At 37.4% G+C, this 17,358-nt stretch overlaps 1 protein-coding gene across 5 annotated transcripts in view; it reads right to left on the bottom strand.

Moving 5' to 3' along the window:
- Sclt1 (sodium channel and clathrin linker 1) overlaps nucleotides 1-17,358 on the bottom strand; it is a 132,569-nt gene that overhangs the window by 26,296 nt on the left and 88,915 nt on the right. For 4 of the 5 annotated variants that reach the window (XM_052180563.1, XM_052180564.1, XM_052180568.1 and 1 more), the window contains 4 exons: nucleotides 13,058-13,132; nucleotides 10,053-10,198; nucleotides 4,910-5,102; nucleotides 1,292-1,488 (listed from right to left, as the gene is read on the bottom strand). In XM_052180563.1, coding sequence (XP_052036523.1) covers nucleotides 1,292-1,488; nucleotides 4,910-5,102; nucleotides 10,053-10,198; nucleotides 13,058-13,132 — 611 coding nt within the window. The remainder of the gene's footprint in view (nucleotides 1-1,291; nucleotides 1,489-4,909; nucleotides 5,103-10,052; nucleotides 10,199-13,057; nucleotides 13,133-17,358) is intronic. The other variant, XM_052180567.1, reaches the window with a different exon arrangement.

The raw sequence follows: 17,358 nt of genomic DNA, 5'->3' as shown, positions 1-17,358 counted from the left end.
AAGTCATTGTTTTTAATTGTTCAGTAGTATTCCATTGTGCAAATATACCACATTTTCTGTATCCATTCCTCTACTGAGGGACATCTGGGTTCTTTCCAGCTTCTATTATAAATAAGGCTACTATGAACATAGTGGAGCATGTGCCTTTACTGCATGCTGGGGAATCCTCTGGGTATATGCCCAGGAGAGGTATAACAGGGTCCTCCAGAAGTGTCATGTCCATTTTCTGAGGAAACGCCAGACTGATTTCCATAGTGGTTGTACCATCTTTCAATCTCACCCTGCTGGCCCATTCTTAAAGGGTCAGAGAAGAGACATTTCAGGCTTTATAGATCAAATGGGAGTCTAAATGTTGCATGTAAGGGTTTATGGGACATATGGGGAGGGGGGATCTGGGAAAAGGGAAATCATTTGGAATGTAAACAAAGAATATAGAAAATAAAAATATTAAAATGAAAAAAAAGAGTTTATGCTTCTGTGTCCTCCCCAAAATATGATATCATGTGGAATACTCACTAAATTAGTAAACACAAGGTATTTATTTTGCTTTAAAGTGCCAAATTTTCTGTTTTCGGTGTGTATGTATGTGGTGTATACATGTATACTTCTGTGTGTATGTATGTGTCTTCCTCACTTATTCTGCATGTCTCAGTGAAGCTGGAGCTTCCTGACTTAGCTAGGCTTTCTAGAGATCAGGCCCTAGGGCCCTCCTCTTCTCAGTGCTAGTGCACAGCACAATGCTTAGCGTTTACTCAAATGCTGAGGATCTGAACTTGGGTCTTTATGATGATGCTCTCTGGCCACTGAGCCATCTCCGTGACCCATACTTAATATTTTATAGTACTTCCATAATTATTTTCCGAATAAAATATAACATCCAGACTTATACTCTTTTGATGTATGTATGTGCATGTTTACATGTGTTTGTCTGTGTGTACAACTATGGGTGTTATCTACTTTTGTTTTTGAGGCAGACTCTGTTACTGATTAGGAAATAAGTAAGTAGACCATTTTACCTGCCATTACAAGTAAATGACACCATAACTATTGCTTTTAATGCGGGTTTTGGGGATCAAATTCAGATCTCTATGTTTGCTAGTACTTCACCGTGTGAGCAATCATCCATTTGCCATGATCATACAGTAAAAATAAACAGAGCAGAATATAATCTACAGGTTTAAACCATTTCTTCTATAAAGTATCACTTGTTAAACAATTATTAATAGTGGACTTACTTTGTATTGCTGGTCTGTAAAAAAAGTTACCAAGCAACAACTGACAGTGGACCTACTTTAGACTGCTGATCCTCATTTCTGCACTTTCAGTAAGTTTCTTGGTTTCTTCTTTCCACCTATTGGCCGTCTTTTGCTGAGCTGCCAAAAGATGCCTCAGTTCAACAATGGAGTTCCGATTACTGTCCTCCATCTCTCTCAGCTGAACTTCAAACCCATGCTCCTTTATTGAGAACTGATGCTCCATTGTACTGACCTAAGGAGTAAAAGGAACAGTCACTTCCCCTCAGCGATCTAGGAGCCATGGCAGCCAGTGTCCTGTGCAAAAGGAGCCATCCGCTGTGCTTCTGAGACTTAGAGTCCTCTTGGTGGCAGAGGCCTCCAGGGAGGAGTTACACTTAAATGAAAACCTAATCTGAAGAATTTAGTGAAAACAGAACTGACTGGACTGTGAATCTGCAACACGCTCTCATCATCATAAAAGGCCAGTGGGAAAGGGCTGTGGTGTCACAAGCGACTCTCGCTTCTTAGTGACAGAATCCACAAGTAGTCATGATTTTGGTAACTACTAGAGTTTTACTAAAATCATTATAAAAATTTTATTTTTTACAGTTTTACAATGGATGTATGTGTTTTTTTATTGTTTATATTAGGGAGGGTGTAGAATGTGTAGATCATTACCCTACTCTAGTACACACACACACACACACTCACACACACACACACACACACACGAGAGAGAGAGAGAGAGAGAGAGAGAGAGAGACAGAGAGAGAGAGAGAGAGAGAGAGAGAGGAGAGAGAGAGAGAGAGAGAGGAGAGGGGGGAGGGAGAGGGAGAGGGGGTGAAAGACTTTTCAAATTGCTTTTCACAGTGCTTTGTAAAATAAAGTGAGATAAAATAAAAGAGTTTTGTCAGTTTGGGTATAAGCAATGCCATATTTCAGAAATAATTACTTTTAGAACCTTATGTAGAATTGCCGTATATTTATTTTTTTTTGTTTTTGTTTTTTGTTCTTTTGTTGTTGTTTGTTTTTTTTTTTTTTTTTTTTTTTTGAGACATGGTTTCTCTGTATAGTCCTGGCTGTCCTGGAACTCACTTTGTAGACTAGGCTGGCCTAGAAAGAAATCCACCTTCCTCTGCCTTCCAAGTACTGGGATTAAAGGCGCATGCCACTACTGCCCAGTTTATTTTTTCTTTTCTTTTTTCTTTTTTTTGCCTTATATTTATAAGAATCTATATTATAGTAAAACATTTTAATGCAGAATAAACATAAAAACAAATTCAGTTAAAATTCCTTAGACAGCTTTCTTAATTAGAGTTGAGGAAGAATTTCAGTTCTAATGATGTAAAGCATCCCTGTATATAATGAACCATCTTTCTTGTACAAACAGATTGGATCTAGAATACTTTTCCTTGTTCTGTGATTATTGAAAAATGTGGAGGAGAAAGGCTGCAAGGTGAGCTGTCTTCTTTACTATGCTAAAGAGATAAGTGTAGAGAACACCTATTGTATGGTATTTAAAAGTTATGTCATTAGAGAGAGAGAGATGGCTAGTTTGGCTTTGAGTACTTTGTGAAATCTATCTAAATTAGTATTCAAAATATAGTAAGTAAGAAACTTAATCTTACCATTTCAAAAACACTAAACAACAATAAAACAAATATCCTGTCTTTACCATTCATTATGGTAAGACTCTTGTCATTTGATCTGAAATTCTTAATTAAGCTTGTTCAAACAGTAAACAAATAAAATGTCAGATGTTATTAATACAAGCTCAGAAATAATGTTTTACACAACTGTTTGATTTGTGAATTCTAAGGCTACAATTACAACATAGAAAGAATTGCTTCATATGTACTTAAACTTAGGACAGAAATATTAGTGCATGGCAGTTTCTGATTTGTTATTATAATGCTGTTGAAATAAATTATTAATATTAAAATATTTGGGTTACCTCTTACGATTCAAGTTTAGACCATAATATTGTACTATTTGTGAGATTAGCTGCATAGTTACTGGTACTGCAACTCAGCAGAAGTTAATAGTGCTTTTCAGTTCTTATTTTTCCTAACTTTGTGAACTCTTTAGATACTGTTTTAAAATTAAAACTAGTGTTAAATATTTTATGCAATTAAATCTACTACTGTTAATTTTCTCCTTTTTCTGTTTTGTAAGAAAGTTTTATTTCACCTATTAAGTACTTACCTGTACTCATACTTGCCTACTCATAGCTTCCAAGTGGAATTAATTTTATAATATGAAAGTAGTCTTTAAAACATATGAAAATATTTAGTGTGGGAACTTTCCTAAAGCATATACCAAAGTTTACAATGTACTCCTGCCCCCATCTTCCAGTTTTAAGAGCAACTTATGTATCTTACATAACTCTTGTCTATCAAGGTTTGTCTTTACCTAGAACAATGATTCTCAACCTTCCTATTGGTGTGACTCTTTTTAATACAGTTCTTTATGTTGTAGTGACCCACAACTATAAATTACTTCATTGCTACTTCATAACTGTAATTTTTTAGTTATGAATTGTAATTTGAATATCTGATTTGAAATCCTTAGTTGGGTTGTGACCCACAGGTTGAGGATTGCTGACCTAGGAGAAGGGTGTAAAATTTTTCTTTCTTCTTGCTTTTCTTAGTTAGGATCTTGCTATATAATAACCCTGACCAAGACCTGGACTATACTGTTTGTTCATGTAATCAGGTTAGCCTGAAACCCATCATCCTTCTGCTTTTCTGTGTATGTATGTAAGTTTTAAGTACAAAGTTCAATTTTTGCTGTATACCAACGTGATAAACTAATTGCCCATATTTAGGTAACTCAAGAAGAATCCTCTAGTGCCCTGCCTTTAGAATTCACTTACCTAAACAAGAGCTACTCTTCTGATCATTCCTTATGAGCAACTATACCTATCCTTCACTTTCAGATAATGGAATAATAGGTTTTAAGGCTTTGATATGCGTGGCTTCTTTTGCCTTATGTCTTTGAGATGCAGCCAGCACTGCTTAAGACATACACTGGTTTGCACTGTTGTGTTTATTCTACTACATGAATGTATCCCTATTTATATAATCAAATGTTGGTGACCATTTAAATTGTCAATATTTTGGTTAAAACTTCTATAATCATTTCTAGACATGTTTTTTGATCACAAAAGTTGTATTTATGGGGTATATAGGTAGGGTTATTTGACATAGTATGTATGTATACACAGTTTTCCAAGATTTTGCTAAATAATAACTGTTTTACTTGAGGTTACTACTAGTACTGTATTCAAAACCCAGGTCCTTGATATTGCCAGTCTTGAATTTCAGTCATTTTTGGAAGTTGTTTAGCATTATCTCATTCTAGTTTTAATTTACTTTTCCTCAAAAATATAAAGTTGAGCATATTTTTGGAATATCCAAAATAAGACATCTGATCTTCTATGTTTTCTCCTTACTAATAAATTTAATTATTGATTGGTTAAGAACCGTTATATACACTTTTAATTAGTTTTGTTGTGTCAGTCTAGGTGTCCATCTACTGATGGGTAAAGAAAATACACACATATACATGCACACAGACAAACACAAAGTCTGAAAATGTTTAGCTAGGATTCCAATGAATATTCTCTATACCTTGATTTTCCTAAGAACACATTTAACTTATTTTGAAAATACCTTTAATTTCGCTTGTTTTTTGGCCTCCAGAGCAACTTTTCTCAAATCCTCAGTTTCCTTCTGTAGTTGCTCATTTTCTTGCTGAAGCTTCAGTCTTTGCTCGCTGACAAAGCCACAGTTCTCCCTCTCAGACTCCAGTACAGTTTGAAGTTTTTGGATCATTTCATGGGAACGTGATATCTCTTCTGAGGAACTGTTTTTGTTTTAAAAAAATGAAACAGAACACAAAAGATAAAGATGTGCATACTTGACAATGTAGACTTCTGTTTTCTTTATTCTGCGTCATTTCTTGTCACTTTAGCATGGTGCTGGGGACTCAGAACACACTAAATAGACCTACAACCCTCATTTTACTTTATACTAACGTGGTTTCAAAAACATGCAATACCAAGTAAATGTATTTAATTTAACAATTTTAAATAAGGATGGACAAAGTGACCTGCATTATTTGTTTGGAAAACCAATGTGAGATATTTTGGGATTTTCCTAACATTGTGAAGTGTTATAGCAATAGAACAATATGAAGCTGGGAGCAAACAGATGTAGTAACTCCTAATCAAAGTTTTACTTAATGTCAGGACCATAGGAAAACACAACAGCTGACTGTCATTGGAGTTAGAAAGAGCAATCCTCAAATTTCTGGAATAACAAAAAACCCAGGATAGCTAAAACTATTCTCAACAATAAAAGAAATTTCTGGGGGTATCAGTATCCCGGACCTCAAGCAATACTACAGAGCAATAGTGTTAAAAACTGCCTGGCATTGGTACAGTGACAGACAGGCAGATCAATGGAACAGGATTGAAGATCCAGAAATGAACCCACACACCTATGCCCACTTGATCCTCGACAAAGGGGCTGAAAACATCCAATGGAAAAAAGATAGCCTTTTCAACAAAGGGTGCTGGGTCAACTGGAGGTCAGCATGCAGAAGAATACGAATTGATCTATCCTTGTCTCCTTGTACTAAGCTCAACTCCAAATGGGTCAAGGACCTCCACATAAAGCCAGACACTCTGAAGCTAATAGAAAAGAAACTGGGGAAGACCCTTGAGGACATCTGTACAGGGGGAAAGTTCCTGAAGAGAACACCAATAGCTTATGCTCTAAGATCAAGAATTGACAAATGGGACCTCATAAAATTACAAAGTTTCTGTAAGGCAAAGGACACCATCAAAAGAGCAAATCGGCAACCAACAAATTGGGAAAAGATCTTCACCAATCCTACATCAGATAGAGGGCTAATATCCAATATATATAAAGAACTCGAGAAGTTAGACTCCAGAAAACCAAATAACCCCATTAAAAAATGGAGTACAGAGTTAAACAAAGAATTTTCACCTGAAGAACGTCGGATGGCGGAGAAGCATCTTAAAAAATGCTCAACTTCATTAGTCATTAGGGAAATGCAAATCAAAACAACCCTGAGATTTCACCTTACACTAGTCAGAATGGCTAAGATTAAAAACTCAGGAGACAGTAGGTGTTGGTGAGGATGTGGAGAAAGAGGAACACTCCTCCACTGCTGGTGGGGTTGCAAATTGGTACAACCACTCTGGAAATCAGTCTGGCGGTTCCTCCGAAAACTGGGCACCTCACTTCCAGAAGATCCTGCTATACCACTCCTGGGCATATACCCAGAAGATTCCCCAGCATGTAATAAGGATACATGTTCCACTATGTTCATAGCAGCCCTATTTATAATAGCCAGAAGCTGAAAAGAACCCAGATATCCCTCAACAGAAGAGTGAATGCAAAAAATGTGGTATATATACACAATGGAGTACTATTCAACCATTACAAACAATGAATTCATGAAATTCTTAGGCAAATGGATGGAGCTAGAGAACATCATACTAAGTGAGATAACCCAGACTCAAAAGATGAATCATGGTATGCACTCACTAATAAGTGGGTGTTAACCTAGAAAACTGGAATACCCAAACCATAATCCACACATCAAATGAGGTACAAGAAGAACGGAGGAGTGGCCCCTGGTTCTGGAAAGACTCAGGGAAGCAGTATAGGGCAAAACCAGAACAGGGAAGTGGGAAGTGTTGGGTGGGAAAACAGGGGGAGGGATGGGGGCTGATGGGACTTTCGGGGAGTGGGGGTCCAGAAAAGTGGAAATCGTTTGAAATGTAAATAAAAAATATATCGAATAAAAAAAAAGAAATATGTACCTCATTGGCAAAGACAAATGAACCTTAGGATAAAAAAATGGAAAAAGACATTTCAATCACATGGAGCTAGGAAGCACACAGGTACAATTATTCCACTATCTGACAAAGTACATGTCAAATTAAAATTAGTCAGAAAAATAAAGACCGTCACTTCACATTAATTATCACGTTAATTAAGACTATGATCCATTAGGAAGAGATGATAATTCTACACATGTGCTCTGAAGTCGGCTCACCTAGTTTTATAAAACTACTGGATTATATAAAGGCACAGACTGAGTCCAGCATAAAAACAGGTGGCTTTAATGATGATCAACAGACAGGTCATCAAGACAAAAATGGAGGAAGACATATCAACTATATCATATCAGAGATCAAATATGCTAAATAAGTATCTACAGAATATTTTTCCCAACACTACAAAGAAAAAAATATCTGAACTCAGTTTTGAAAACAAATAATGTAATCATCTCAATAGACACAGAAAAGGAATTTAACAAAGTTCAACATTACTAGATGATAAATACCAAAAGAAAGCAGGAATTCAAGGCTCATACCTCAACATAATAAAAGCTGCCTATGATAAAATAGGCACATTATAGTAAATGGAAAAAGGGTTCACCAATTTCCTTGAAAATCAGGAACGAGACAAGGTGTCAGCTCTCTCCACTCTTATTCAATGTAATGGCTGTAGCCTTAACTAGAGCAATAATACAAGAGAAAGTAATAAAGGGATAAAAGAAAGGGGCAAGTTATTTCTATTTGCAGACATTTGATCTTATACAAAGGAACACTAACAACTCAACACAAAGGATGATAAACACAACAAAACAACAAAACATTAGAATATAAAAACCAACCTAAGAAACCAGCAGCTTTTTAAATATATCAACATCCAACACTGAGAAAAGTGGAAGGGAAACAATCCCTTTAAAAAAGCTTCAGTAAAGCTCCTGGCACGCATATAGCAGATGGCTGCTTGGTCTGGCCTCAGTGGGAGAAGATGCGCCTAATACTTGAGAGACTTGAGGCCCCAGGGAGAGGAGAGGAGGGAGGAGGAGTGGGATGAGGAATAGTGTGTGTGTGTGGGACTGGGAGATTGGGCAACGGCTAAAATGTAATAAAAACAACACCAACCAACCCTTCAGTAATAATACAGCTAAGTAAAGAAGCTAAAGACCTCTACAATGGAAAAATTTAAAACTGCAGAAACTGAAGACACTAAAAGATAGAAAAATATTATCATGCTCACAGAGTTAATATAGTAAAAATGAATTACTTTTAAAGTCACCTACATATTAAAGTATACCGATAAAAATTCTACTGGCTTTCTTGTCAGAATTAGAAAAAAAATCCTAAAAATAAAAGAAGCACAGATGTTGAATAACTAAAGTAATCCTAAACCAAAGAACAATGCTGAAGTGTCACTGCATCTTATTTCATGTTATATTGTACAGCCACAAAACAAAAACAGTATTTAAGTCATACAAAAATAGACATGGAGATGAAAAAAATAGAGGACTCAGATACACCCATACTTCTGAAGTTACCCGATTTTTAACAAAAGTTTCAAAAACATACTTTAGATAAAAACCCCTTCAATAAATGGCACTGGGAAAACTGAATATTCACATGTAGTAAGAGGAAACTAGGTCCCTATGCCTCACTTCGTACAAAAGTCAACTGTAAGTGAACTGAAGATGTTAATGTCTAAAATTGTCAAGGAGAACATACAGAAAATATCTCAAAAAATAGGGACAGCAAAGACCATCTGAAAAACACAATATTAGCTTAGAAAATAATACTATGAATTGATATAAGAAACTATACATTAAAAAGCATCTGTAAAATGAACTATAAGTGGACTCTAGGTTTCCGAATGTCATCTAATAAAGAACTAATATCTAGAATACATAAAAGAACTTGAAAAATCAAACAAACCCACAAAATAACATAAAACTAATCATCTGATCAGTAAGTAGGTTAATGAACTAAATAGGCAGATCTCAAATGGCCAGGAAATATATGGACAAATGTTCAACATCCTTAGCCACCAGAGAAATGCAAATTAAATAGCTTTATGATTTCCATCACACCCTAAGAAAATAAAGCCAATGTTGGCTAGGTTATGAGGAACTTGTGTAGCCACTATGAAAATCAGCAACTGGAGGTCTCCTAATTAAAATAAAAACTACTATATAATCTAACTTGGAGACATATACATGCACATGTATGTACATACACATAGTCTAAATCAATATTCCACAGAGATCCTAGTACATTCTCCTCATCTCTGCTCACAACAGCCAGGATGGAAATGAGATGAGTCTAGTTGTTCATCAACACACACACAGACAATGAAGATGTGGTACATAAACAGAGTAGCATTTTACTCAGCAAGATGAAAGCATGATCCATAGAAGGGAATCAGATTCACCTGTAAATCATCGTGCCAAGCCAAGCAGCCAAACCCAGAAAGACAATTATTCCTACCTGTAGATACAGTCATCTCAGTCTGTCTGTCTTTGTCTCTGTCTGTCTGTCTGTCTGTCTCTGTGTGTGTGTGTGTTGGAAACAGAATTCTGAGGGTGATAGGAGAATATCTTGGGGATGGAAAAATATCAGTGTGGGTAACAGAACACCTATGATATGAAAGCAGAAAAGCGAACTACAGTGTTTAGTGGGTGGTAAGGGAATCAATCACATGGTAGACAGGGGACATGGAGGAGAGCAGTGTGGGAAGAAAACAAATTATAAGATAGTACTATGATTTATGAGTATGAAAATGCTCTCACTAAATGCATTACTTTGTATACCAACTTAAAACTTAATAAAAATAGAAATTATGAAAAAAATCCATATTTGGTTGCTTTTGTAAGTTCTATAAAGAGGTAAATAATTCACCAGAACCCATGTGAATTCTTAAAATGTTATCATAGGAAAGCCAAAAGAAAACTTACTTAATTTCAAGTTGTTTTATTCTATTTTCTGCACTCTTGAGTCTTAGCTGAAGATCATCTTTTGAACGCTCTGCAGCAAGACATCTTTGGTGCATTTCTTCAAATTTTCTGTAATCACCTTCATCCTGTTTGCCTTCGCGGTAAATCTGAGGAGAAGGCTTACAAGCATTACCTTATAGGAAATTATCTCAATAAAAATACAATGCTGAGAAATAGTCATGTGTGTATGTGTGCTCATCTCTGCCTACTGTTAGATATTTTAGCACACCTAAGATTGATTTATTTACAAAATAAAATGCTATAAACTGACAGTTGAAAAATATGAAATCATTCATGCTCATTGTAAAGTATTTAACTAGTACAGAAATATAAAACAGCTGCTGAGGCTTTTAAAAATGCTTTAAATGTCAATTTACAGACAACTGGTGGTAGGGGAATATGCAGCTCAGCAATAGAATCCTTGTTAACCATGTACAAACAAGGTCAGAGTTTTACCCTAAAGCATCAAAGAAAAAAATTCTAGCAATTATTTTGGGAATATTCAAGATAAGTCTCTACTGAAATACTGAGAAGTAAGGGTGTGTGTTGTAGGGTAACTAGTAAATCTGAAAGTTCTAGAACTCTGCTTTGGGTTACCTGGGCAACAGAGTGGCTGGAATGGGAGCTTCCGTTCTCAGGGGTAGTCAGTTTGAGACTGGGTTTCCTCGAATAGCACAGGGTTAACTACCCAGCAGGTACTGAGGTCCAGGTCACATTTTCAGACAAACTGTTCATCTAGCTGCCCTGTCAATGGCTTTTCCCACCGAGGTGGACTAGCACTGAGTCAGCATCCCTTGTTGGCACACTGAGTATCACTGCAGCCCAAAATGCTGTCTATGGTCTTGGCTTGCTGCTTGCTCTGTGGTTAATGCAGAACTGGTTGCTGTGGCTTCTAAGTTTTACACTGCACCAATATTACCTGTCTCTTAACTTATGTCATGTAATGTTAAAAAATTTATGTAATTAAAAATAAATTCATCCTTATGTATACTCAACATGATATGAAGAAAATCTGGAAGGATAAATCTTAGGAGGCTAACAGTCAAAAAATGTCTACCTTGAAAGAGAAGTGCATACGCTTATTTCCACAAATGCAGCCATATTCTATGCTGTTTGTAACTGCTGCTGACATTATTTCTGACAACATGGGTATGTCACATACATTGACTGCCATGGAGTTCACCTTTCAAAGTCAGATCCCGACTTTATTGCTTGCTAATTTTTTGTTTGTTTGTTTTGTTTTTCGAGACAGGGTGTCTCTGTGTAGCAATGGCTGTCCTAGAACTCACTCTGTAGACGAGGCTGGCCTCGAACTCAAGAAATCCGCCTGTCTCTGCCTCCCATGTGCTGGGATTAATACCCAGAAGATTCCCCAGCAGGTAATAAGGATATGTGCTCCACTGTGTTCATACCAGCCCTATTTATAATAGCCAGAACCTGGAAAGAACCCAGGTATTCCTCAACGGAAGAATGGATGCAAAAAATGTGGTATATATACACAATGGAGTACTATTCAGTCATTAGAAACAATGAATTCATGAAATTCTTAGGCAAATGGATGGAGCTGGAGAACATTATACTAAGTGAGGTAATCTAGTCTCAAAAGATTAATCATGGTATGCACTCAATAATAAGTGGATATTAGCCTAGAAAATTAGAATACCCAAAACATAATCCACACATCAAATGATGTCCAAGAAGAACGGAGGAGTGGCCCCTGGTTCTGGAAAGACTCAGTGTAGCAGTATAGGGCAAAACCAGAACAGGAAAGTGGAAAGGGTTGGATGGGAGAACAGGAACAGGGAAGAGGGCTTATGGGACTTTCGGGGGGAGTGAGGGGCCAGAAAAGGGGAAATCACTTGAAATGTAAATAAAAAATATATTGAATAAAAAAAATGTATACAAAAAGAAAAAGAAAAAAGAAAAAAAAAAAGAAAGGTGTGTGTCACCACTGCCCAGCTTGGTATTTTTAATGTTAGATTTACTTAGTCTTTCCATGCAAGTTAGTAACACAGCACTTTAAACATGCTAATATTCAGTTGCCCTTTCTTTCCCAAAGCACTTTAAAACAGTGGGCTATTTACTGCTAATAAGAAAGCATGCAAGAAACTAATTTTAAGGTTTTTACTTCAAATATCATTGAGGTAAGTATTTTACCTAATTATTGTATTCTTTTAAAATATTTTATCTTATGTGTATGAGTGTTTTGCCTGCAGGTAGGGCTGTGTATCTTGTGAATGCCTACAGAGGCTAGAACAAGGGTACTGGATCTCTGGACACTAGAGTTACAGATACCTGTGAGCCTCCATGTGGGTGACGGGAACTGAACCCCAGTCTCTGGAAGACAGTGTTCCTAACCACTGATCTTCCCAGACCCATAATTATTCTTAAAAGATAAAAATCTGGGTCAGAGAAATAACTCAGTCAGTAAACTGCTTGTTGGATACACACATAAAAGCTGGGTGTGGAGGCATGTGCCTGTAATCCCAGTTCTGGGGTGACAGAGACTCATGTATTTCTGGGGTTGCTGGCCAACTATCTAGCTGGTGAGGTACAGTTTCATGGAGACTAAAAAAATAAGGCAGAGAAAGACTGAGGTAGACAACCAATGTCAACCTCTGGCCTCTATGCACACATATATACCTGTATACATCTATATACACAAGCACATACTTACACACTAAAGATAAAATTTATAGCATATTATGATTTTTGGTTTGAAAACTACTTTTGGGCTGAGGCTAGAACAGTAAATAGATACTTCAAAAAAGTTAGATCTTGAAGTACAAAGTTCAAAGAAAATGGGTATTCTTAGAAGAAACAGATGTAGATGAAGTGATCATTTCAAGGCCTTAGTTGGATGTGAGTAAGCACTGTGCAAAGAGTACACAAGGGCCAGTGTGAGCAGAGCAGGCAACAGTGCAGAGCCCTGCGGCTGTCTTCAGGCGGTGGCATGTCCTTCTCACCTTCTCCAGCTCTTCTTCCACGGCTCTTTTCCCTCTAATGGCTCGATCGATTTGACCTTGCTTTTCATCACAGTCCTATAAAGCCAAGTCGTAACGTAAATAAATGTATCTGTGAAACATTAGGATGAGGAAAAAATGGAAAAGCAAAAGGGTTTGTTCATAAGAATATTAGTTACCTAACAAAGCTAAGTAAGGGCACCGTAACTGCCAATTTCCAGAAGTGATTGACCTATCCCAGGATTCCAGAAATTGCCTTTGGCTATATGATACCAAGGAATTCATAAAGTAAGTAAGAGGCAGAGGCTATATAGTACTCATGGGAGAAAAAAAATGAGGATTTTTGATGTTACAGGTCCTCTTTTCATACACTATTACCAAATATTTTGCAAGATGAACCAGACATTGTCACAACATCCCCAAAGGAAACATTTGGCATACACCCAAAGGTGTATAAATTCTAAATTAATTTTTCTTTGTAAAGTAACCAACAGCCCGGGAAATTTAGTAGCATGAGCCTAACAATTGAGACATTTACACTTAAAAGACTTCATGTATCAAACATTTTACTTAGTAATTTAACAAGTATATCAACTAATCAGTATGATTATTTTGTCAAAATATTAAAACAAAAAGAATCAACTAGAGAGTTCTTCAGAATTACTCTTCTATTTATTTGAGAATAAGCATAGCTTTACTAATTATGAGTCATGCTTTGGTGAACCTGTTTTCTTGACAGTATACCACTAGTAATATTCAAATTTTCACAATTATATGAAAGGCCTACCTTGCTGTTTCCAAAATTTAAAGTAAGCTTTTAAATTATGGCCCAAACTTGAGTACTCTAAACCAATACAAATCAAGTGTGATTTTCTTTTTGCTAAAATAGAATTCAAGTTTGTAGGAAACACAATTTTAATAGTCTATATATTTTTTTGTATATATAAGGTACTTATCTATAAAAGGTTTTTGTTTATCGGGGTAGGAAATGTTTTTCATAGTCTCATTACATAGCTCATGCCCTACACACATACATATACATGATAAAGTACTTAACTATAAAAGGTTTTTGTTTTTAGGGGGGGAGGAAATGTTTTCATAGTTTCATTACATAGCCCAGGCTGTCCTCAAACTCGAATTCAAGATCCTCCTGTCTCTCTGCCTGCTAAGTGGTAATTTCATGATGCTAAATGTGTGACTTCTGCTATGTTCATAATACCACTCATGTGACTTTAATATATATCTGTGCTGGTTAGTCTCTGACCCAGACTGGAGTCACCTGGAAAGACTTGCAAAGAGAAACTGCCTCCGTCACACTGGCTGGCCTGTGGGTATGTCTATGGGAACACTTTGAGTAATGACCAGCAAACTGTAGGACCCTGGAACACATGGTCCTCGGCTATATGTGAGAGCAGGCTGAACAAGTCATAAAAAGCCAGCAAGCAGCATCTCTCCATGGTCTCTGCCTTCATTTCCTGCTTCCGGGTTTCTGCAAGCCCTGGATGACAGACTACAATTCATAAGCTACAGTAACATACGTAAACCTGGACAGCACACCAGCACCACAACGGGGTCACCTTCTACATCTAGGCAGGGGCCTGCAGAGTAACTACACATGTATCTACGCCCCTACCAGATCCACTATATCTCACTGACATGAAGTGAAGATAGTTCACACAGTATTTGATTAACTTGGGCTAAAAGTGAGCAAAATGCTATGGACTTTCCTCTTAGCACTGATTTCATTGTGTCCCGCCAAAATTGGGTATGTTGTATCTTCATTTTCATGTAATTCTAGAAAGTCAGTCTATCTGTCTGTCTGTCTGTCTGTCTGTCTGTCCGTCCGTCCGTCCGTCCGTCCATCCCAAATGTTGCCTGTATGTGGAATATGTTGTTCTACTGGCACTGTCTTGTCTGGCCTCAGTGGGAGAGGATGAGTCTAGCCTTGCAGACACTTGAAGTGCAGGGTCAGGGTATACCTAGGGAGAACCCCACCTGCACAGAGGAGAAGGGGATAGGGGAAGGATTGTGGGAGGGGTGACTGTGAGGGGGGCAATGAGCAGATGTAAAGTCATTAAGTTTAAAACAATTGAATAAAAAAAGAGATTTAAAAAGAATGTGCAAAATAGAACAGAAAAGTTGAAATATTTATAATTATCATACTAGTTCTATTAAATGCTCTATATTATAATAAAATTTTATTAGAAACTTTGCTTATCACAACTGATATACCTGTTTTTGGAAGAAAATTGAATTTTCATGCATTTCTGAAATATTTCCAAATTCATACTTTATAAAGGGTTAGCAGATATTAAAGCTGATAGCAGCATAGAGGCCATACTTATCAGTCCCTATGCAAACAAAATAGAAATCATTAAAAAAAGACAGTCTACACCTTTGCTCCATCTGGATACTCAAAAACAGTTACACATTTTACAGAACAATCTGCTGTATTCTCACAATATAGGCTTTCATTTTTATTTGATTACAGATAACATTAAGTTTCTCCTATTACTTCTTCAGTGGTGTACTTCTTACACATCAGTGGTTTTTGTAGTTTCTCTTGATACTGATCTCTAGTTTTATTATCCTATCATTTAATAAATAATAAGAATTTTTTAATTATTCTGTATTTTTCAAGACTTGCTTTATGGACTAAAAAGTGATCTATTTTGGGAAAATTCCATTGGTTGCAGAGAAAACTGTGTACTCTTCAGAACTGCATGGCCTAATTTAATGAAGTTTCTTCACTGAATTTTAGTCTGCAGTCTAAATTTCTTCATTACTATTTAATCAGGAGCAAACTACTCTTTTACTGTCAGTTTATAAAACTAGGAGTTCTGTTATTTCACTTATTTTGTTTTTTCATTAATTAGATATTTTATGTATTTGCATTTCAAATGTTATCCCCTTTCCTGGTTCCCCCTCTACAAACACCATCATCCACTCTCCCCTGCTTCTGAGGATGTTCACCCACCACTCACTTCTGCATTCCCCCCACCCCCCAGCATTCCCCTACACCAGGGCATCGAGCCTTCACAGGACTGAAGGCCTCTGTTCCTATTAATGCCAGACAATGCCATCCTCTGCTACATATGCGGCTGGAGCCATGGGTCCCTTCTCCATGTGTACACTTTGGTTGGTGGTTTAAGTCCCGGGGAGCTCTGGGGGGGGGGTCTGGTTGGTTGATGTTGTTTTTCCTATGGGGTTGCAAACCCCTTCAGCTCCCTTTTCCTTTTACTTATATGAAGTATAAGTAATCTTTACCCTTTTATGTAATTTTTACTCAAAGGCTATTTGGTTCAGATTTGATTATGGAGGATACTGCTAATTTTTTGATTCTGCTCACTCAGTATGTCAATTACCATTCTTTCATTTTCAGACTGCCTCTGCCACGGAGGTGAGCTTTTAAAAGACATTTATAATAATTTGTTTCTGCCAGGATTCTCACTTAGATCTTAAAACTTCCTCCTTCTAGCCCTCTTACATGTTCAAGTCTGCCTTTGGAAGAAGAAATATTAGCTCTCAGGTTTGCAAATATCAAGTTGGTCAGCACATATAGAGCTTATGTTGGTTAGAACAAACAGAACTCACCTGCAGTTAGGTTACTATAACAATCTCTTTCCACTTTACCTCCTCGTGATCATTTTAGTTTGCCAGCTTCCTTGAAACCCAAGCCAGCTTTGCCATGAGATTCTGAGAGAAACTTCTGAGAGACTATTTCCTAGAGACAATGTTTAGAGACAGTGCTTGCCCCCTGAGAGACTGTTCCCCAGAGACAATGTTTCCCCCCTTATACTCCCTCCCTACATCCTGCTTGCTTTCCTTTATATTGTGGTGTGTAAAAAAATAAAGTTTGACAGCTTGATCAGAATACAGACTTGCTGTTCGTCTCTGTGTCTCTTGTCTCTCGCTTTCCTCTTTAGGTAGTTCCAGAGACCCTGTTGACTGTCCTGCGGGTCGGGACATGCTTCAAACAGGGAGTAACTGGGACTACCAGGGATCCAGGGATGCAGGAACCCTAGCCTGGTCAGTGGCACAGGTCCCTTCTGGTCTGAGCCAGTACCCTGAACAGACCTTGGGCACTAGCTCTGTACCCAATCCCACAATACTCAGAGGAAGATGGACTCAGGTGAGAAGGCCACAACATTTGCCCCAACACTGGGAGTTACTGGGACCCCAGGGGATCCAGGGACAAAGGAATCCCTGCTCGGCCCTAGGCACAGGTTCCTTCTGGTCTGAGCCAGTTCCCTGAGCAGACTTTGGGTGCTAGCTCCACACCCAATCCCACAACACCCAGAGGA

Source organism: Apodemus sylvaticus, chromosome 4, assembly GCF_947179515.1.
Source record: "Apodemus sylvaticus chromosome 4, mApoSyl1.1, whole genome shotgun sequence".
NCBI lineage: Eukaryota > Metazoa > Chordata > Mammalia > Rodentia > Muridae > Apodemus > Apodemus sylvaticus.
The sequence above is the reverse complement of the archived record's forward strand: the minus strand, read 5'-3'. Positions and strand labels throughout refer to the sequence as shown.